The 23,767-nt window shown below is 40.6% G+C and overlaps 1 protein-coding gene across 5 annotated transcripts in view; it reads right to left on the minus strand.

Annotated features, from left to right (window-relative positions):
- The window catches only part of rnls (renalase, FAD-dependent amine oxidase), a 158,595-nt gene extending 135,537 nt beyond the window's left edge, over nucleotides 1-23,058 (minus strand). For 2 of the 5 annotated variants that reach the window (XM_060842348.1, XM_060842347.1), the window contains exons 1-4: nucleotides 22,873-23,058; nucleotides 18,029-18,134; nucleotides 9,698-9,843; nucleotides 4,403-4,555 (exon numbers count right to left, since the gene is read on the minus strand). In XM_060842348.1, the coding sequence (XP_060698331.1) occupies nucleotides 4,403-4,555; nucleotides 9,698-9,843; nucleotides 18,029-18,134; nucleotides 22,873-22,990 (523 nt within the window). In that variant the 5' untranslated portion in view covers nucleotides 22,991-23,058. Of the gene's footprint in view, nucleotides 1-4,402; nucleotides 4,556-9,697; nucleotides 9,844-18,028; nucleotides 18,135-19,940; nucleotides 20,013-21,483; nucleotides 21,558-22,640; nucleotides 22,712-22,872 lie in introns of those variants that run through there. The other 3 variants (XM_060842350.1, XM_060842352.1, XM_060842349.1) reach the window with 3 other exon arrangements.
- Nucleotides 23,059-23,767: the final 709 nt, after the last annotated feature.

Genomic DNA, 23,767 nt, shown 5'->3' on the forward strand with positions numbered 1-23,767 from the left:
AGTTTCCTGAGTTACAAAGTGAGCATTGCTATAATGAAAATTTTGGCTGGCTCACAATTGCCAGTCTATAATAAATGTTTATTTATACTGATAGGAAAGGATGGCAATTTAGATAGAGCAATATTTCTTTGCTGCCTGTTTGCACCATGACCTCCTAAAAGCACAAAATGGAAAGCAGGCATGCTACATTGCGAAAAGCTGGAATTCCCCGTGGGATGGCTAGCAATGTGGAAGTATTGCTAGTCAATATCCATTTTCTTATAGTGGCTACGCAATTTGCCAGAGAAATAACTTGCAAATTTGTTTCATTTTTTCCATCTAAGGGTGTTAGTTGGGATTTGTGGATGAAATGTGCTGCCATAACCAGGGAAAATATTCCCCATTTATTATCAGAGATTTACATGGTAGCTAGTGCTGTCTTTTTTATTTTTACATTATGTGGGCAGGTTGGATTCACTGGATTTGTATTCCCTTCAATATAACAGTTTAGTGGTTGCTCCATTTGAGATGTTTCGAGATGACTAAAGGAGCAGGTATGATGGGTAGAGAGAAACTACATGCTTTTTTGGGGATGCAAAAATGTTAGGACATAAACCTAAAGTTAGAGCAAGGCTGTTCAGGGGTACTGTTCAGAATCTCTTCTTTCTACAATGGATAATGGATGTTTGGAACTCTTATTCCCAAAACTGTTGCTGCCAGGTAATTTAAAATTACAAAACCAAGACTGATCAGATTCTTGATATGCATGGGTATTAAGGGTTACAGATCAAGACCGGAAGATGGAGTTAAGATGCAGTTTGACATTGTGTATTTGAGTACCAGAATATGCTTTGCCCACTACTGCTACTACAAATGATTTCAAAAGGAAAATGGAATGCCAACAATGGAACTGTTTATGTACTTCCTCTTTGTGTTCTTCATAAAATATATTTGTGAGAGGTAAGTACCCGAGATTGAGTCTCTACTCAAGTGCACTAGCACCCATACTGTACAGCAGAGCAGAAAGACAGTGATTCAACCCTTATTTCTGACACAAAGCTCCCATATCCTCAGCCATATGCTTAACTAGGGCTCCAACCCTCCAGGATTTCCTAGACCCATCAAGAATTAAAGATTCATCTCTCAGGATGTGAGCAACCTGGAAGAATAATCCCAATTGCGGCAATAAGAGAAACAATCAGAGAAACAGTCATGTCAGTCTAATCTTACACTCCTCCTTATGGTCAATGAGACAATAGCATTGACTGAGGCCTAGTCCTTTCATCTGGGGAAACATGACAAGGGGAGAAAGATAAAATGCAGCAATTAATTTGAACATTTATGTTACCAATTTGTCCCAAGTTGCTAATTTATGATACAGTGAGCAACTGTGCCATTTTCCTATTAATATGTGCAGAATGAAGGAAAGGATTTGCATTTATGCAAGCTGTTCATTCTCAAATTGGCAACAGAGAGATCTTTTACAGAGAGACGACAGATACAGCAAGATTTGCAGTACGTACATGAATTTTTTTAAAAATTTCAAATGTAAACACCAAAAGTAAAAGGAATGCATATTCTCAGTTCTTTCCAAAGAGTTAAAGGCAAGATATCAATTAATTTTCAACATACATTTGCCATTTCCCAGACCTCATTTGTTTTCAAATATCAGAGAAGTCAACCATTTCATTGTTAGGAATGAGATTTCTCCAGTATGAAAGGAAGGATAGCCCACACCCACTGCACTCTAGCTCTGAGAAGTAGCAGTCCTTTAACATTAGAACCCTCTCTACAGTATTTACATGATGACCAGCATCGCAACACCATGTCGTTTGAAAAGCTGCTGAAATTTTGCTATTTTGTGATCTGAGAACTGACGGCATCTATCAGTCTTTAATCTTAATCCTTTGCCCCGTTACTATTTTTCTTTAAAAAAAGACATATAATATTGCCACTTTCCTTCACAACACCATCGCAGATTAAGTTATCGGTAGCAATGAGCCACACCAGAAATCACATCCACATCCCCCAACACTTGTGACCCTACTCAGTTCTGTGAGAGTCAGAGAAAAAAAATTCTCCCACAAATCACTTACTATTGTGCTTTCATCATCACAACTGTTGAGCCTTTGACCCTCAATTCACATTTCTGCATCTACCAATCTACTCATCCTCACTCTCACCTTCATCAGTAATGCCCTAATCCTCATAAAAACCATTGCTCTCTCTGTCAACCTGCCTCTTCCCCCAGTACAACCATATTTCTGCACCAGAGGTTGCAGTTTGTTGACTTGGTAGGATATGGTTTTCGCTGACTAGACCATTTGCAGTACTCGTGTCCTGCTTTTCAAAGTTGTATAATCTTACATTGCATCTGCCCAGTGCTCTAAATACAGTTCATCCAAAAACCTTCCCAAATTTTCTTCTGCCATGGATTGTGCCTATCATCCAGTTACTACATTCTAGATTGTCAGATGCAGATGGCATTAGCAGACTGAACAAATTCATCATGATTGCTGTCAGGATCCTGGGCATCAGCAAGCTTTGATGCAGTGCAGAGGGTTGCATGTCACCATAACCACAGAGGGAGTGGAATGTTTTTCTGCCTGTGATATATATGGGACTAGCAAACTGATATGTGCTGTCAGTGGCACCCTGCACTGTGGAGAAACCTAAATCATTACTAAGCTCAATACTTGCTCCACCAACCTGCCAAGAGAGAATTAAACATGTTCGTCTGTCTTGGAAGATGCAACATATGCGACAGTGACTTATGCGACAGTGACTATGAATATCAAATGCTCCAGCATCATAAATATTGGACACTGGGTACTAATACATTTAGAAGAAGTCAGATGCATAAAGGCTCATGATCACAGTAATTTTCCCCAACAATTACAATTGCTACGTTCACTCCACTCTGAGGATGCACTTCTGGCTGCAGTACTCTTGGATTGCAGTGAGAACTTCCTTCATCAAACAGAAACATTGGACATTGCTGACACTGAAACAGGAGAATTATCATCTAAAGTCCCTGGTGGACGTTGTCTCCCACTGGGAGTCCTTTACCACCTCCTCCTCCTCCTCAGAACAGCTCACCCTGGGGATAGAAACTATACCCATATCTGGGAGGAAAAGTTTTGTTGAGAAGCGTTAAAATTTGGACCAAGGTCTCCTGCACATCTCACCACTCCCTGTAGATATCAAAAACTTCAATTATCAGTGCAACTTCTACAAACTTAGCACAGCCAACAGAAATCCATCAGGAACTAAACTGATAAATATTTGTTGAACCCTATATATAGCACTTGTGAGAGACGTTTTCCTATTCCTGTGCAAAGATGGCATCAATATTATTAATTGTCTACTCTGTGTACTTTCACCACATGCCCCCAGGTGTCATGCTAATGCCCGACATAATATGGTGTTCCATCACAAGTATGCATGCTGGCACCATCTTGCAACAAAATCAGCATCTGTTAGGTCAAAAAAAGACCACTGTGTAAACTGAATTTTGTGAACTGGCTGTGCAGCTTAAAATATTTCTTCATTTTTAATTCATCACATTCAAACAATCTTACAGACAGAAGAAAACTGGTTTGTTTATTTGTTATTTAATAGGGGTCAGTAGAAATGGTTTGTCCTGTTTGAGGAGATAGTGCTAAATTAGTGTCCTAAAGCAATTATGCCACTTTCTAAGATTGATTAAAATGAGCTGCATTGTTTGTGCCATTGCTACAGAGAGAGATGATAATAAATTGTTTCAATTTTTCTCCAATAAAGGATCCCATGTCCATAATGCAGAAAAAAAATGATCATTGAAGGAAGCAAGATTGATAATGAACTTCAGTTATGTTGTTGAGTAACTGGTCAGTATTTATAGACACAAAGATGGATAGACATTGCCACAGCATAGGTTTTCCAGTAAATTTTAAGAGAAGTATTATATGTCATTAAAGTGACCAGTACGGTTACATCAGAAGTCATTACAATTAAATACTTGTTTTATCTTGAACACTGTAGACATCAAAATTCTCAGATATAGACTTTCAACAGTCAAAGGCTTCGGTTTCATCAGTGTGGTTAAATAAGTGTAGCTATTATCAGTCTCGTCTCCTTCTCTGTTTCACCCCCTCCTATCTCTCTCACATGCCCACATACGCTGTTCTTACAGGCATTTATTATAATTTTTTTGCAGTCTGTGTTATAATCAGGTACATCGTTAGCTGACTCAGATCATTTGCAACTTCATATAACCTTAATGACTAAAGTTAATGGAGCATAAAAGTGAGAATGATGGAAACCATGCATCAAGTATTCATGCAGTTCACAAGAACTAAAATTACGTCAAGCCCAGGGTGCTGACAGAAATGGTGATGATGGAAAGTCCTAGAAACATTTGGATAAAAGGTAAGGTACTCACAAGTCTCGATATGTCCTTGCAGCTGAAGAATTTGTGGAGCAGGCATCGTTAGAATAACTGCATCAAACATTTCTGAAGGAGCTGAATTACTGCAGACCTCCAACTTGCCCTCTTTCAGGTTGATGTGGGTAACATGGCGATTATAGTACACTTCTGTTCATATGTCGTTTGCCATAGTAATAGAAACAGTGAATAATGAGAGAAAAGAAGGTATAGAAAAATAAGTATTGCAACATGAAACTACATATTCGTTTATACTTTCAAACAAATGTTATTTTTTAAATAAAGCTTTTCTTTAAAACAGTGGAAGATAATACTTCCTTACCCTATACCTTTCCTACCTATATCCCTTCCTGACTTCTTTATCATCTCTTACGTTTCTCTCCTAGCTTCAGTGTCACTGGGTCAAAACCCTGCAAATTCCTCCCTAAAGGCATTGTGGGTCAGATCACAGCAGGTGGACTGCAGTGGCTCCAGAAGGCAGCTCACCACCAACTTCACAAGGATCAAGCAATAAATGCTGGCCAGCCAGCCACCACTCGTGTCCCACAAAATGAATAAAGTTTTAAAAAAACATGGTGTCATAGATCCATGAAATCCTTACAGCACAGTAATAAGCCATTTTACCCATCCTATCTGCACTGGCCCTCTGCAGGAGTGATCCACCTGGTGCTAATTCCCCTCCCTTATCCTTGTGACCAAAAATAATTTGCCTTTTCAGATAATGAATCAATTTACATCATTGGATATACTTCCAGGAGTACATGGCGGCTTCTGGCAGCTTCCCATTTGGATATCCAGCAAGTGAATGTTAAAATGCGATCCACTCATGAAGATGTCCCCGTTGACCTTATCTGTGTTTGATGTCCTCTATCAGCACGTACAACAGGCACTCAGTTATAACTAGGCAGAATATTTACTGCCCTCCCTTGTGACATGTTTGGCTTCAGGGGCATTTAATCAGGTTGAGAATGCCAATAAGCTCTGTGATGAGAAGGGCCATAGGTGGTCTTCCAGGCCCATTCCCAATTTTGGTCCTTAAGTGGGTAATTTATGTCTACTTAAGCATTTCCTCCAGCCATCAGGGGATGGGAAGCTTCTTGCTCAGCTACCGATTACTGACCCTCCTTCAACAGCTCAACACCACCTTCTCAAGGGCACTTCAGGGTGAGCAATAATGCTGTCCCAGCGACCAACGCCCACATTTCTTGAGTGAATTAAAAACCCTTCCTGCCCTGCCATATCCATCACATGATCCTTTACAATACCCACCCACTTGTGACCTGTAGTCCAGCAACAATCTCAGGCCTTGGGTGGGTGCATTATTAGCTGCTACTATCTCCTTGCTGGCACTCCCAATGAACAGAGCTGGCAGTGTCTGATTGGCTGACAGTTTTGGTAAGTGCGGCCTCTGCCCTGGTGATTGAATCTGGGAAAGGTGCAGCTCTGATCTTCCTGAGTGGCATGTAATGGAGTGGCTCTTCTCTAAAGAAGGCCATGTGGGTCTCTTGCTGGTTGGCGGTTGAGACACCCATCACCTTCATTAAATACCCAGGAGTGAAAATATTCCTTTTCTTCTCTTTTCTCATCCAATGTAATAACCACAATAGTGACGTGAGCTGACCTAGCCAAACCTACTCACCTGGGCAGTTCTCTAAACACTGCAATTGTTTTCCATCAAATAAGTTACATAACACACGGCTTGTCCTAGATATTGACCTCCTACACCAGGGAAACCAAACACAGATTTTTTTGAAGAACCTCCCCTTAGACCCCGAGTCATCGGTCACATTAATTCTTTTCCTCAGTGCCACTTTGGCATTTCTGTCCTTGCCCTCCTACACCCTTGCAATGAATCACAACATAATGCACAGTTTACAGCACCTTACCTCTTCATACGGAACTTTACAGCTTTCTCAACTTAATATTAAGTTCAACAATTTCCAAACAAAGCTTTTGCCTTCACTTTTTCAGAAAGCAGTTGTTAGTGATTCTGCTTTTCCAGTTTACACCTTCTCTCAATTCATCTTTCGTTTATTTACTTATACAGTCATAGAATCATACGCACAGAAACAGAGCCTTCAGTCCAACCAGTCCACACCAACCATAATCCCAAACTAAACTAGTCCCACCTTTCTGCGCTTGGCCCATATCCCTCCAAACATTTCTCACTCATGTACTTATCTAAATGTCTTTTAAAAGTTGTAACTGTACCCGCATCCACCACTTCCTCTGGAAGTTCATTCCACACACAAACCACTCTGTGCAAAAAGAATTGCTCCTCTTTTTTTTAAATCTTTCTCCTCTCACTTTAAAAATATGCCCCCAGTCATCAAATCTCCCATCCTAGGGAAAAGACACCTGCCATTCCCCTATCTATACCCCGCATTGTTTTATAAATTTCTATCACATCACCTCTCAACCTCCTATGCTCCAGCGAAAGAAGTCCTAGCCTATCCAGACTCTTCTTATAACTCCAATCATTCCCGGCAACATCCAGGCCAATCCCTTCTGAACCCTTTCCAGCTTAATAAATTCCTTTTGCCGTTGTCATTGGCTTTTCCTTTGTGCTGTCATCATCTTTTCAATTTAATTCCTTCCTCTTTGCATCCTGGCACAGAAATTTCCGTTTGTTCTTCCCTTTTTCAGCTTGGGCATTTGCTTAAAACTGGTACATCTTTAACATTTTCCAGTTCTGTTGAAAGATTATGGACATGAAAGGCTAACTCTGTTTCTTTTCCCATCAATGCTGTCAGAGAGACTGGTTTTCCCAGCATCCTTTGCTTTTATAACACACATGTATTCATCTGACCAGAGCACCAGTTGATATAATGCACATTCCTTCACTGTGAATTGGCTTTAATGCGTTTGAAGAATTTAGACAGTTATTTGTAGAACACACACTTTCCCTACCTTATTGGTTAGAATGCAATTCTGGGCCAGTAGTTTAACTTGCAATGCAAGATCGCATGAGAATGGAACTATTGCGTTATATCAGAACCAACTATATTATAAAATTTAAGGCCATATTTCTTTGACTTGTGCACTTACACGTGGATATTACAGTTCAGCATTGTTTGTCATTGTCTACAGTAATTGGGAATGTTGAACATTAAGCCTACAAGAAAAATCCTAAATCTCTTCCAATTTCTTCTTAGATATGACTACTTTTTTTCTTTTCACTTGAAAGACTTCACATCTATTTGTGTTAAAATTACTTTTCTGCTCTGTAATTTAGCAACACATTCAAGGTTTACTCAATTAAATTACACACACGTTTCGTTATTCAAATACTTCTCCATTCTCCTTTGCTCAAAATGTTAAGATTGTAACAAGACAATCTCTCATATGTAATTCAGCTGACCTATTAACTAACCTTTTGTAGTTACTGGCTTGGGACAGTAAGCTTTGACCTGCTGTTTTTTGGTCACAATACCTTACTGCTCGCACTTTAAGCTAGAGCCAGGATTTGAATCCATAATTTGTTTCACAGGACTTGCATGACTTGTGCTGCCCCATGGTCCAATATCAACACAAAATAACTGACCATTTTCAAGATTCTCTTCCCAGTGTAATAGTTTCTCCGCTACATCACTGATCTGTTCTCCTTGCAGAGGAGACAAAAGTAAAACAGATACTTCAAAAACAAACAATGCTCTTTATCCATATGCAAACATTGCTTTTAAGCTCTTAATGGAAAGATTGCTCAGTTTGAGTGGTCAAGATCGCAATTTTAAGGCATTAATCCCCAAATTCTTAATTCAGCAAATTATTAGCTGATAATATCTGAAAATTGTTCCAATCTCTTCACAGACATTTTTGTGATACTGATATAACAGAATCATCTGGAATCCTCTTGGACTTATTAAGGATCAGACTGGGGTGTGAAGTAGCAAGGAACAAAGCTTAACATAATTGATTAAAGACAGCATGGTTTGGTGAAAATTCATTAGAATTTTTTTTGAAGGTAACAAGCAGGGTTTGCAAAGGAAAAGCAATAGAAGCAATGTATTTGGATGTCAAAAAGTCAACTGATAAGTTACTTCACATAAGGCTACTTAATAAGAACAAGAACCTGTGTGTTTGGACATTAAATTAGCACGGGTAGTGGATCAGCTAACTAGACAAGAAAACAGTTTCGGGATAAGGGTTTTTTTTAGGATGGCAACCTGTAATTGGTGTAACAGCCACAGCGTTCACTCCTGGGGCCACAATTATTAATATAAATTGTAAATGGCTTGGAAGGAGGAACAAACTTTGGCCAAGTTTACGTTTGCACTGAAAAGGTGGAAAGACAAGTTGTAAGAACACAAAGAGTCTACAGAGGGGTCAAGACAGGTTAAGTGAGTGAGCCAAAACTTGACAAATGGAATAAAATGTGGAAAAATGTGAGGTCATGCACTTTGGTGGGAAGAATAGAAAGCTGAGTGTTATTCAAATGGAGAAAGATTGCAGAAAGCTGAGGCACAGAGGGATCTTGGAATTCTCACTTAAGAATCACAAAAAGCTAGCATCTCGGTTCAACAGGTAATAAGGAAGACAAATGGAATGTTGGCCTTTATTTCAGATGGAATGGAATATAAAAATAGGGAGGTCTTGCTAAAGCTATACATACCACTATTTAGACTGCAGCTAGAATATTCTGGATGGTTTGGGTCTCCTTATATAAAAGATATATTGGCAATGGAAGCAATCTAGAGAAGGCTGGATTGGGCTGATTCTGAATACGGAGAGATTTGTTTGAGGTGCGGTTGAGCAGATTGAGCTTATACACATTAGAGTTGAGAAGAGAGAAGACCTTATTAAAACATATAAGATACATTGAGAGCTTAACAGAGTAAATGTAGAGAGGTTGATTCTCCTAGAGGGAGAATTCAAGACCAGAGGACATGGTCTTAGAATAAGGAGTCTCTCAGTTAGGACAACGATGAGAAGGAATGGTAGTGAACCTGTTGGTATCTTTATCTCAAAGGGCTGTAGATGTTGGGTCATTAAGTATATTCAAGGCTAAAGTTTACATTTGTAATCAGTAAAGGAATTAAGAATTATGAAGATAAGGCAAGAAAATTGTGTTAAGGATTTTCAGATCAGCCATGATCTTAGCAAATGATGGCAATGATTCGATGGACGGAATGGCCTACTTCTGCCCTTATGTCTTATGGCTTTATGGTCTTATGGTTGTTCTGATTTATTTAAAATATGAAATGTTGTAACATTGCTAGCATATAGTTTTACAAACGAAGAAAAAAGGGAATTAGTCAAATGAATATGAAAACTGATTTCACCATACAGTACCTGAGTCTGCGAGATAATGTTTGACAATAGAAGAAATCCCTCGAGGGGCCACATAGTTATGGACTCCCTTTTCTTTTTCTACCATTCCTTCAATAGGACTGAGCAATGGTTGCAAAATGCCACGTGATAACAATTCATCATAAAAACTAGAAAAAAAAACACACAAACAACTATTACATACTCAGCATGCACACATGGTGAGTTTCCAATTACAGCGTAGCAAGCTGATGTATCTGACTTGCGTTGTTAGTAATGAGCAACCAGAGGTTATCTTTAGCTAACCTCCAGACCTCACATCATATCCATTCCCAATATGTTTACTCTATCAACCATGTATCACTCCCTTCTATCCATACCTCATTCAATCTGCTTCTGAAATGTTCATCCTCTCACATCTATGTTTGGTGTCTGGAATGCTCTTGCAGCAAGCCTCCCATCCTCAAGGAACTCACTCTGCTTTCTACATTTTGGCTCAATTGCCTATTGCCTCTCCTTCTTCTTTTCACCCATACCTTGATTTTGCACATCTACCTTGGTTCTCACTGAATTTAATATCCTCACTCTTATCTCCATACCCCTGTATCACCTCATCTGCTCAAACTACTATCCACCGTGGCCTCTGCTTCTAAAACAACCTTCTTAAATCTCAGAAACATGTAGACATCCAAGCCAAGCTTCAGAGTCTAGGTTCCTGACAAAGCTTTTGGACACCTCTCTCACCTCTCCAATTCTGGTTCGGTATCTGTTCCTTTCTGAACCTCTCACTGGATGTTAGTTCTTGTTAAAGGCTCTGCATAAATGCAGACTTCAACTGCAACGTGAATTCCAGTTGTTCACAAATCAATGCCTGATGTGGTTTGGAAGAGAAAGGAGGTCATTTAAAGCTTTCCTCTGCATTCTATCTCTCTTAAAGAGAATCCTTCGGACCAAACCTTTTATTATCATTGTCTGTTTTGCAGACTTGTGCTCCAATTTACCAGCAGCAGACATATTTATTCAAAGCAAAACAAAACTGAATGAAGAATTTTGCCCATTTTGTTGACCAATCTCAAAACTACACGTGGCTGAGTCATAGCTGAATACAGTTCAGTGACGTAACTGCACCCAAGCAGTCCTATGGGTAAAGCAAAAGGCAATGATGTTGACTTCTAAAATGAGAAAGTGATGTAAGGAATGTTCTCATAGGATAGGATACCTCAGAGCTGAAAATGTGTTGCTGGAAAAGTGCAGCAGGTCAGGCAGCATCCAAGGAGCAGGAGAATCAACGTTTCGGGCATGAGCCCTTCTTGCTCATGCCCGAAATGTCGATTCTCCTGCTCCTTGGATGCTGCCCGACCTGCTGCGCTTTTCCAGCAACACATTTTCAGCTCTGATCTCCAGCATCTGCAGTCCTCACTTTTTCCTAGGGTACCTCAGACCCAGGAAGATGGAGGACAGGAAAATATTTCTGCCTGTAACAGGCTGCTCCTTTTTTGAGGTATTTCAGGTGCAGGAGGTGATTTCCTCCAATTCTAGGAGCAGCAGTTACTGTTTTATATGCTGTTGCATTGTTTTGGAACTTCGGAGAAAAAAAAAATCAAATCAACAACACTTTTAAACGGGACAGGGACAGACACATGAGAGAGAGGCAGAGAGCTAGAGAGCGCGAGAGAGAGGGAGACAGAGAGACATAGAGATCCAAACTGCTAATTGACACCTGCGCAGTTGCTGTCTTTGCTGTTTCAGTTCTGTGCTGTGCATCTAGGAAAATTAACAAACAGTGAAATTCACAACTGATCTTGGAGGAACCTGTTTGGGAGAGGTCACAGCACAGAAACAGATAAGTGAACAGTTTTAATATAGACTTGCTATAAATCTACAATAATGAGTAGAGTGGGTTCTTTCATGATTATATGTTTTTGAGATATGTCTCTTGACTAAATTTAAAAATATAGGTCATCACTATTTTTTGGGTCTATAGGTTGGAAGAAGCAAAAATGGCCCTGAGTACAGTATTATGTTCTTCTAGTCAGATGTGGGAGTTTAGGGAGAGTTTACATATTACTGAGGATTATATCTGCAAAAAAATGCCATTGCGAATCCTGTCAGATTGAATGGATCAGTTGGAGCGACAGAGACAATGAGGAAATTATAACAGCTGGGCGGTGTGATGAACGGCAGTCATAGGAAGGGAGAAAAGTCACAGTTACAGTCACATAGATGGGTGAACTCCAAGATATGTAAGAGAGGTCGGCAGGTAGTGCAGGAGTCTTCTGTGGCTCTCCCCATTTCAAACAAGTATGCTGTTTTGGAAAACATAGGGGATAATGGAATCTCAGGGGAATGTAGAACAAACAGTCAAGTTTCTGGTATTGAGACTGGCTCTAATGCAATGTGGGGTACGTTGGGTTCCAAGAGATCAATTATGTTAGGGGCGCTCTAGTCAGAGGCACAGACAAATGTTTCTGTGGCCAGCAGCAAAAAATCAGCATGGTGCATTGCCTCCCTGGTGCCAGGATCAAGGGTGCCTCAGAGAGGGTGCAGAATGTTCTCACCGGGGAGAGGGGCCAGCAGGAGGTCATTGGAAGGGAAAAGTTTGAGAGTCTGAAGGGAGATGACAGGAATAGGAGGATACAGCAGATGAATGCATGGTTGAGGAGCTGGTGTATGGAAGGAGGATTCACATTTTTGGATCATTGGAATCTTTTTCGGGGTAGAGTGACTTGTCCAAGAAGGACGGATTGCACCTAAATTGGAAGGGAACTAATATACTGGCAGGGAAATTTGCTGGAGCTGCTCGGGAGGATTTAAACTAGTAAGGTGGGGGGATAAGACCCAGGGAGATAGTGAGCAAAGAGGTCAATCTGAGACTGATACAGTTGAGAACAGAAGTGAGTCAAACAGTCAGTCCTACCTTGTTCCTGCCTGCCCTAATAAATTAAACTGTATTTATTTCAATGCAAGAGGCCTAAAAGGGAAGGCTGATGAACTCAGGGCACGGTTAGGAACATGGGACTGGGATATCATAGCAATTACAGAAACATGGCTCAGGGATGGGCAGGACTGCAAGCTTAATGTTCCAGGATACAAATGCTACAGGAAGGATAGAAAGGGAGGTTTTTGATATGGGATAGCATTACAGCTGTGCTGAGGGAGGATTTTCCTGGAACTACATCCAGGGAAGTTATTTGGGTGGAAATAAGAAAGGGATGATCACATTATTGGGATTGTATTGTAGACCTTCTAATAATCAGAGGGAAATTGAGAAACAAATTTGTAAGGAGATCTCAGCTATATGTAAGAATAATAGGGTGGTTATGGTAGGGGATTTTAATTTTCCAAACTTTGACTGGGACTGCCATAGTGTTAAGGGTTTAGATGGAGAGGAATTTGTTAAGTGTGTACAAGAATCTTTTCTGATTCAATATGTGGATGTACCTACGAGAGAAGGTGCAAAACTTGACCTACTCTTGGGAAATAAGGCAGAGCAGGTGACTGGGATGTCAGTGAGAGAGCACTTTGGGGCCAGCCACTGTAATTCTATTAGATTTAAAATAATGATGAGGAAGGATAGACCAGGTCTAAAAGTTGAAGTTCTAAATTGGAGTAAGGCCAATTTTGACGGTATAAGGCAAGAACTTTCAAAAGCTGATTGGGGGCAGATGTTCACAGGTAAAGGGATGGCTGGAAAATGGGAAGCCTTCAGAAATGAGATAATGAGAATCCAGAGAAAGTATATTCCTGTCAGGGTGAAAGGAAAGGCTAGTAGGTACAGGGAATGCTGAATGACTAGAGAAATTGAGGGTTTGGTTAAGAAAAAGAAGGAAGCATATGTCAGGTACAGACAGGATAGATTGAATGAATCCTCAGAAGAATATAAAGGCAGTAGGAGGATACTTAAGGGGGAACTCAGGAGGGCAAAAAGGGGACATGAAATAGTTTTGGCAAATAGGGTTAATGAGAATCCAAAGGGTTTTTACAAATACATTAAGGACAAAAGGGTAACTAGGGAGAGAATAGGGCCCCTCAAAGATCAGCAAGGCGGCCCTTATGTGGAGCTGCAGGAGATGGGGAAGATACTAAATGAATATTTTGCATCAGTGTTTACTGTGGAAAAGGACATGGGCAGCACAGTGGATTAGTGGTTAGCACTTCTGCTTCACAGCGCCAGGGACCCGGTTCAATTCCAGCCCCGGGCAATGGTCTGTGTGGAGTTTGCACATTCTCCCCATGATTGCATGGATTTCCTCCGGGTGCTCCGGTTTCCTCCCACAGTCCAAAGATGTGCAGGTCAGGTGAATTGGCCATGCTAAATTGCCCATAGTGTTAGGTGTATTAGTCAGGGGTACGTACAGGGTAGGGGAATGGGTCTGGGTGGGTTACTCTTTGGAGGGTCGGTGTGGACTTATTTGGCCAAATGGCCTGTTTCCATTTTGTAGGGAATCTAATCAATCAACACGGCTTTGTGCGTGGGAAATCATGTCTCAAGAACTTGACTGAGATTTTTGAAGATGTAACAAAGAGGATTCATGAGGGCAGAGTGGTAGATGTGATTTATATGGACTTCAGTAAGGCATTCGACAAGGTTCCCCATGGGAGACTGGTTAGCAAGGTTAGATCTCATGGAATACAAGGAGAACTAGCCAGTTTGTACAGAACTGGCTCAAAGGTAGAAGACAAAGGGTGGTGGTGGAGGGTAGTTTTTCAGACGGTGACCAGTGGAGTGTCACAAGGATTGGTGCTGGGTCCTCTACTTTTTGTCATTTACATAATGATTTGGATGCGAGCATAAGAGGTACAGTTAGTAAGTTTGCAGATGACACCAAAATTGGAGGTGTACTGGACAGCGAAGAGAGTTATCTTAGAATACAACAGGATCTTGACAAGATGGGCCAATGGGCTAAGAAGTGGCAGATGGAGTTGAATTCAGATAAATGCAAGGTGCTGCATTTTTGGAAAGCAAATCTTAGCAGGACTTATGCACTTAATGGTAAGGTCCTCTGGAGTGTTACTGAACAAAGAGAGCTTGAAGTGCAGGTTCATAACCTTGAAAGTAGAGTCACAAGTAGGTAGGATAGTGAAGGAGGCATTTGATAGGTTTTCCTTTATTGGTCAAAGGTTTGAACACAGAAGTTGGGAGGTCATGTTGCCGCTGTACAGGATATTGGTTAGGCCACTTTTGGAATATTGCGTGCAATTCTGGTCTCCTTCCTATCGGAAGGCTGTTGTGAAACTTGAAATGGTTCAGAAAAGATTCACAATGATGTTGCCAGGGTTGGAGGATTTGAGCTACAGGGAGAGGTTGAATAGGCTGGGGCTGTTTTCCCTGGAGCATTGGAGGCTGAGGGGTGACCTAATAGAGGTTTACAAAATCATGAGGGGCATGGATAGGGTAAATAGGCAAAGTCTTTTCCTTGGCATCGGGGAGTCCAGAACTAGAGGGCAAAGGTTTAGGGTGAGAGGGAAAAGATATAAAAGAGACCTAAGGGGCAACTTTTCATGCAGAGGGTGGTACGTGTATGGATTGAGTTGCCAAGGAAGTGATGAAGGCTAGTACAATTGCAAAATTTAAAAAGCGTCTGGATGGGTATATGAATAGGAAGGTTTGGAGGGATATGGGCCAAGTGCTGGCAAGTGGGACTGGATTAGGTTGAGATATCTGGTCAACATGGATGATTGGACCATAGGGTCTGTTTCTGTGCTGTATATCTCTATGACTGTATCAGGGGGTGCTTTACAGAAATACATGAAATATTGACTGGAATGAAGTGTATAAGCCTGGAGTAGTGCGTTCAGATACATCAGGCAGAGCCCAACACAGTGCAAGTTCATGGTCAGCAAGATCAAAGTGCAAGTATTGAACAGTTAGGCCTGCCTCCATTCCTGATGAAGGGCGATTTTCCTGCTCCTCAGATGCTGCCTGACCTGCTGCGCTTTTTGAGCACCACTTTAATCTAGACTCAAGTATTGAACAGTTGTCAGGGCATACTTATTTACACCTGGACATGCAAATCCTTGCGTGGGTTGCAACATGAACTGTTGCGCAGTAATGGGAAGTGTAGGGTCAGTATTGTGGTCAATCAAATGGACTGAAGATTCTTTTCTCTTAGACTCACCTTGGATGATAGAATATTGTGAATACCAACCAATGCCAAACATAACAGAGTAAATCCTTCAACTTAAAAAGTAACAATTGACAACCAAACACAAAAATGTAAATAGTATAATTGAAATGGAAATCTGTTAAACATTATTCTCTGGAGCTGAAGTGTAGTGTATACAAAATTAGAAGAGGAAGAAATTCATTCAAACACATAAGTTGCTTTTCAATGAAATTTAAATTCAACTTCCAAAGACAACCAGACAACATTCAAAAGCATCTATTAAGATCCTATCCGGTGACTTCTCAACACATGGGCAGCACGGTGGTACAGTGGTTAGCACTGCTGCCTCACAGTGCCAGAGACACGGGTTCAATTCCCGACTCAGGCTAGTCTATGCCACATTTGAGTCCAATTCTTTACCTGGGCAGCTTTTAGGTCAGCAATTCAGGAAAGTTATTTTCTTTCCCTCACTCTCTCTCTATTATGAATTTTATTGGGCATTTTCAATTCCAGTATCAACACTAAGCTATAAGTTAGCTGACCGATGTTGAGAAGTCACCGGATAGGATCTTAATTCAAGTTAACTGACTAATTAGATTAGATTACTTACAGTGTGGAAACAGGCCCTTCGGCCCAACAAGTCCACACCGACCCACCGAAGTGCAATTCACCCATTCCCTTGCATTTACCCCTTTACCTAACACTAGGGGCGATTTAGCATGGCCAATTCACCTAACCTGCACATCTTTGGACTGTGGGAGCACCCGGAGGAAAGCTCTTTTTCAATATAATGTATGAAGATAATATACCTCTAGTTGTTTTTTTTTCCCCCACGTTCTTCCCTGATCTACACAGCTCAATATAGAGGCAGATAACTTTCTTTCAGGTCCTTGACCTGTTCAGATCAACCATTGATCTTATCGAATGTTGGAGCTTGAGGAACCAGATTGTCTATCCCTACCACTGACTTGTATGTGCATAAGTGGATCAGCAGCTCCTACAGTGGTCCACAAAGAGAAGTGCATCCACCATTCCGGTTAGGACTACATTACACTGCTCCACAGTACAAAGGCAAAACATGTCTTATTCTTCACTTATACTAATAATTTATCCTAAGAACACAGGAACTGGAAACTGTTCTGCCATTCAATTAGATTATGGATCGACCTGTGCCTCAATTCCATTTTGATTTGATCTGTCTTTACTGATACCAGCCTTGGTTGCTCACTCCCATGGATGCACTTTAGGAGTTCTGTCCCGCAGTGTTAAGTGCTTGCTTCCTTACACAGTACTGTCTCCTCTTTCAGTGTGCTGCATCTCAGTCTGTACCTTTACTAAGAATGATTATGGTCTGACTCCCAGGAGTTCTGGAATACTCTTCTATTCAATGAATACTCTTCGATTTACTGATCTTTACTGACCATTCTCCCATACAAGCTATTCCACTCTCTCTTCTCAGAGTCCTGCACACATGTGATTGTTAATATCAGTGTTACCTCATCTTACACATCATGTCTTGAGGAAATACAATCTAATTGTGTTTCATATTAACCTGTTCTGTATTTGCTCCATACTACCTAACACTCTTATCAAGTAAATACTTATGAATCTCATTCTTAATATTTTTGTTGAACCTCCAGGATCTTACAGACTTTTGGGGGAGACAGTTGCAGATCTCCTCGTCATTTTTTGTCAACAAGTACTTCTGGGTGGCCAAGCCCTAACACTTCAGGTTATGTCACTGTGACAGTCTTAGATCAATTCTGCTCTTTTTTTTATTCAGCCTCACAAATACATGTGTGTTTTCCAAAAGGTGCTGTCAGTAGGTCCTTTACATAAGAAATTGCTAGTCAACAAATTGAGACCAGATAAAGTTGTGATAGAAATAACAAGGGAAAACACTTCTGTATGACAGTTCCACAGTTAAAATAGCTTAATGCTCTTCTCTCTCTCCCCAAACTAAGTAAGGTTATATAAGTCCATGTTCATACAGATAGAATACAGATTTTGAAAACTATACTAAATTACAAAAGGCTGCTACAATTTAATACAACCTATATAGTGTATAATTATAGACACGGTGTTAATTCTGAGAGAAAATTGATATAATTCAATAAACACTGTTGCTCACATTTACCAACAAATTACAATAAACTTAACAGTGAAGTGCAATTGTCATAGTTTTAAAATATAACATAGTTATCTCATGGGATACTGAATTACATACAATAAAAATCTTTTCAAATACCTCTGATGCTTTTCTGCATAGAATGGTGTTACTGTAATGTATTGTGCTCCCAGATCAGCCATACAGTTTGGGTCATGGGGACTTCTGCTGGTGCTCATTCTTCCTCCTTAAAGCAAAAACATTTGATGCTGAGAGCTCATATTCCCTTTGACTTCCCATCATCTATATTCTTCACACTCTGTGCTCTACAAAATATAATTCAGATACTTCAGAAATATGTCTGGACTCTGGTATGATCAATGTACAACTTGGAGAGTATTTCTTTGAAGGTAGCATTAATATTGCTGATCAAATCTGCAAATGTAATTTACTAGTTATCATACGCAGAGGCAACAAAGAGGGAAATATTCTAGAAACTATTTTAACTCAGGCGGGAGTAAAAATTGCGACATTTTGCTTACATGGCCAGAAAGGATGTCTAAACACTATGTTTGCTAGAGTTAGGGTGGAGCAAATAGAAGCAACTTTTAGGGGAAACACTGATGTCACACATTATTTAAGTTGTCAGCACACCAAATAGAGATGCAATCAATCAGACAGTCAGTGTCCTTATTTGCTCGAGTCAGTATTGCAAGATTCATATTTCCTGTTTCAAATAGAAGAAAAATACTGCAGATGCGGGAAGTAAAAATGTTGGAGAAACTCAGCAGGTCTAACAGCATCAGTAATGACAGAAGTAGAGTTCTGAAGAAGAGTCATATCAAAACATTAACTCTGCTTCTCTCTCCACAGACCTGCTGGGTTTATCTGCCACTTTGTTTTCATTTTACCTGTTTTAGAACCCATGTTCCAACATACTCCCCATTATTTGTTCCATTACTTCTGCCTTATTGGCTTACGACAGTAGAAAATACCGAATCTTCATCGTGAATAGGATCAGTAGAGGTTGGCTCTCTCCCTATAATTCTCTTACTCAATGCACAATTAAGGCTAGGAGAAACAGAGCAAATATGGCACTTGTTGGAAATAGCAAGAATCTGGGAATTAGCCAAAGGAGACCAAACAGCATATAAAAGAATCTCCAATACAGACACAGAGTCAACACCTGAGTAAATGTTTAAATATTCAAAACAAATCTAGTATGTCTGCCCTCACAGCTGGTAGGCAGAGATCATGTGCTACTCTTACAAAGAAGTTCCACCTGCCCAACATTTATTTCACAACTAACAGCATGGAAACAAATGCTCTGTTTATTACCTCATTGTTGTATATGGGAGCTTGCTGCGCACAAATTGGCTGCAATAAAGTAATGACTGCACTACAGATACTAATTCATTGGCTGCAATGTACTACAGGATGTCCTGAGGTTGTGAAAGGCACTATAAAAAAAAGGCTGCTGTTCTATTTATGCTTAGATACTTTGTACATGAAGACTAGTCTCCATTGTTACATATGTTTGAAAGTTCACATCCAAAACCTGACTTTTCACCTTCAAATGCTGGCTCAACTCATCTACATTCCCATAATTTTTTGCTATTTTCCATCATTGGATTACCTGATACTTAAAAATTAAAAATTAATTTTCACTGCCTTCTATCCTACAGTTTCCTGTGGTCGTTGGTGGAAGCAGTAAAGTGGTCCTGAGCTCTGCTTGAGTGGGTGGGAATTAATTCACAAGTAATAAGTACTTGTGGGAAACAGCTATGTACTCTGGAAAGCATTTGAATTGCAAAGACTGCAAAACAAAAAAAAAGCCTGAACAGTGCAATATTAAACTGTGCCACAAATCTCCACCTGCAATCAACAGAAATGCAGTTTAGTTAGGTTCAAAACGTTGCACCATACTCATAAAATAATTTCTTAACATCAATTAGCCAATATTCATCTCCCTTTAAATTATACAAAATTTGTAATGCAATAAGCACCCCACAAAAGCATAAATGATAAAGTCAGAATGGTTTTGAATATTTACATAAATAGGACAAGAATATTTATCAGAAATCTGTTCGTTCTGAATGCTGAATAGGAGCTTGTTACAATGATATGGACTTTTGCAGAGTCGGGCTGGCTTTGGAGGCCTTGCGAAATGACCAGCAAGACACAATTCTGAGATTCCTGCTTCTATTCCTGTCACAGCCAATTTTCCCCCAGTGTGTGATAATGACGCAGGTAGTGAGTTGGCAACCTGCCCTCCTGATCTGTTCTGCTCCATTGCAGGGAAGGTATCTCACACCCACTTGTCATTTTTTTGTGGAATCAAGCCAGTTCGCTTTCCTTCAAAGGAATCATGAAACTTAATTTGGACTTGAGAACATTTTGAAAGGTACATTAAAAAAGTCTTAGCACCTCATTCCCCTTTCACACTCCTATCATACCCTTTCCATATCCTTCATGCTCCTTCTGTGGCCCTCTTACCGTCCATGCCCACTTGTCCAGTTTGCACTATAGAACCAATAAGCCCCATAAAAGCTTGAAATACTCCTAAGCAATATCCATTAAAAATCTGCTTTCAAACGTTGCTGCTTTTACAATACTATAACCTCTCAAACAGAGCCATTGCAATTGCCATAACAGAAGCTTTATTTCACCTCACACTGTCTTAAACTTGCCCAAACAAGCATGTAGAGATGAAAGAAACAAGTAATAACTTATTATACCCTCATAAAGATGTCAGTCAATCAAAGCAAATGCTCCCCTTCTACTTATGAAACTCGATCCCAGCTAAACTAATCTCTTTGTGAGTCATATAGCTCAGTTAAACACCCTAAATATTGCCAGTTGGAAAAAGAGATGTCTGACCAAAGGTTTCTGTTGATACAGTTTACAGATGGTCTTATTATGATGAATGCTTAGCTGAGCCACAAACCACTATTAGATGAGTTTAACAAGAGTCTACTTTGCTTTGATTGAGTTCCATCTTAGTGAGTTTATGGTATGTTATTCTTCCTTTTGAATTCATTCTTTCAATCTTTGCTTATTTATTTGGACAAGGGTGAATGTGGTAAAGTACTGTTACTGAACATATACTGGCTCTGCTTTTTGCCAAAGTTGCAGGCTTGTGAGAGTGGTAATTTTCTGAAAGCTGATTTTTGACTTGCCAATATTCAATATTGTATATGGTTGAATGTTCATTGGAAATGTGGGAGGACTGTGGAAGGAGCACGGAGCTGACATAGGTAAGGGGAGGGGCAAAGGGGGTGAGGGTGTAAGAGCTTTTTAAGCAACTGGGATAAAATCCCACCAAACAGTGGCAGGCCTTCTATCCAACTCTCCTTAACATTTGCCCACCTTCGTGACTGCATACAAACTGCCGATGAGGATCTTGAGTGCTTCCTGCCCACACCTCTGCAGAATGAAAATATGATGGGCGGGATCCCTTTTAAAAGAGAACAATCTACTGAATCAGGTGATTTGCTGGGTTGAACTTTTCACTTTGATAATTTTGTCAAGCTGGATTTCATTAAGAAAATGAAGGACAACAATACACTTCTGCATGAGGAGAAGGTTGGCATTACCTGTCTTTCTGGACAATAACCAGCAATGTGGTGGAGTAGTCAAATTCAACTTGAAAGAATCAGTTAGATCCAAGCTCAGATGTTAACCTCACCTGCACAATAGGAGGTTAACATGGCATAAAACTAGGTAGAATCTAAAATAGGTATCTGGTCATAACTCTACATTTCCAATCAGTGTAGCACAGGAACAGGCCATTCGGCCTAAGTGGTGCACTTTGATGTTTATACACCACATATTAATAAATTGACTGCTGCCTATTTGATGACAGCATCTGCATTGCAGATAGGATTCACTGATATGAAACATTTAGAATTTGCACTGATATTGCAACTCTTTTTGACTTAACATATGCTATCATGAGGTCCAACAGCCCATCTGTCTGTCTGGCTCTTCAAACCTTAATGCAAGCTTTGTATTCTCATGATCACAACATGAAAACATATCCTTTGAGTAACACCCAGAGCATATACCAAGAGGACAGCAGCTAAGATTAAGTCAAATCTGAACTGCTTAAATGAATATGATCACAAGACCATAAGAAATCGGCTCCTTGAGCCTGCTCCACCATTCAATAGGATCATGGCTCATCTAATATTCCTCACATCCATTTTCCAGTTTTCCTGTAAGCCTTGATTCCCCTATTGAAGAAGAATCTGTCTAGCCCAACATACACAATGACTCTGCCCCCCGCAAAACTCTCTGTGGCAAGGCATTCCAAAGACTCAAAACCGTCAGAGAAGAAATTCCTCCTCAACTCTATTTTAAATTGGTATCTGTTTGTTCTGAGACTATGCCCTCTGGCCCTAGGCTCTCCCAAGAGGGGAAACATCCTTTCAGCATTTACCCTGTCAAACCTCTTAAGAATCTATATGTTTATATTGTATCACCTTGCTTTCCTCTAAACTCTAGTGAGTAGAGTCCCAATGTTTTTAGTCTTTGCACGTAAGATAATGTTTCCAGAACAGGGGTCATCCGAGTGAACTTTCTCTGAACTGCCTCCAATGAAATGATATCTTAAATAAGGGGATCAAAAACTGCACACATTATTCCAGATGTGGGCTACTTAGCACCATCTACAGTTGCAGTTCAGACTTCCCTACTCATACTCCAACTCCCTCGAAATATAGACCAACATTCCATGAAACTTCCGGATAACCTACAGCACCCGTGTGCTAGCTTTCTGTGTTCAGAGCACAAGCTCCCCCTGAAGAGACTGGAATTTCCTCCCTCTCTCTACTTCTGACGGCGACATCTTCCCCACCTGGTGGCCAGGTAGAGAAACTGCAGTCGGAAAGTCCCCTATTGAAACTAGCGGTAGGCCCCGCCCCCTGAAATGTATCAGTCTCCGGTCGGGGTCACGTGCTCCGGAACCCCGCTTCCGCACTGACCTGCGCCTCTCGCCTTCTCCCAGACAAAGATTTGTAGCTGGTTCGGCAACTCTCTGCGTAACAGGGAGGCGGACAGGCTGCCAGTGAGACCGGCACCAACGATCAGCACCCGGGCCATAGCTTTTCAACCGGCTTTAAATGGTTACCAAGCCTGACAGCTCCCTCGCCCCACTCCACCACATGCAACTACCATTGAGGCTGTCCGAGCAAATCTTTGCCCGGGATGTCTTACGAACCAAACCCATGGATCAGACGTTAACAAAGCGCACCCAAGAATCAGATACAGAAAGAAAACCCATCACTAAGGCATCAGAGATTTTTAAAAGCCCAGCACCCGAGAATCAAAGGCACATTGCACTAAGTCACAAAGGCATTTTAAATCAGAGACATTTGGAAGCGTACGAAGACCAGGGTGGCTTAGTAATTATTGAATTAGTGGGATTTTCACAAGTTACCCGAAGCTTTTGGAGCTTGGGGAAACGAAACTACCTTGGAGATTGTTGGGATAGGGGGTGGACAATGGCACGGCTGAGGGGGTAAAGTTAGGATGCCATAGGAAGATGGCCTGTGAAATGCAATCTTGGGAAAAAGAACACCATGCAGAAATTCAAGTCTTGTGATCCCTTGAGCTGTGTGGAGACACCAACTAAATACAGAACTATAGCTCTGCTCAATTCACCTAAGAGCAAACCTGTTGTCGGGCCCATTCAAATAATTAGGGCAGAACTACTACAGAGAACGTCGAAGGGTTCCTGAAAATTGCACAAAGCTGGGTGTTAGAAGTACAAGTTGCCATAGTCTCAAACTGGAGTTTAGAATGTTAGAGAGGTGAAACATTTAGAATTAAAGGGGTTGACAAAATAAATGTTGAGAGAATGTTTCCTCTCATGGAGAG

The sequence above is a fragment of the Hemiscyllium ocellatum genome, chromosome 22, assembly GCF_020745735.1.
Source record: "Hemiscyllium ocellatum isolate sHemOce1 chromosome 22, sHemOce1.pat.X.cur, whole genome shotgun sequence".
Lineage (NCBI taxonomy): Eukaryota > Metazoa > Chordata > Chondrichthyes > Orectolobiformes > Hemiscylliidae > Hemiscyllium > Hemiscyllium ocellatum.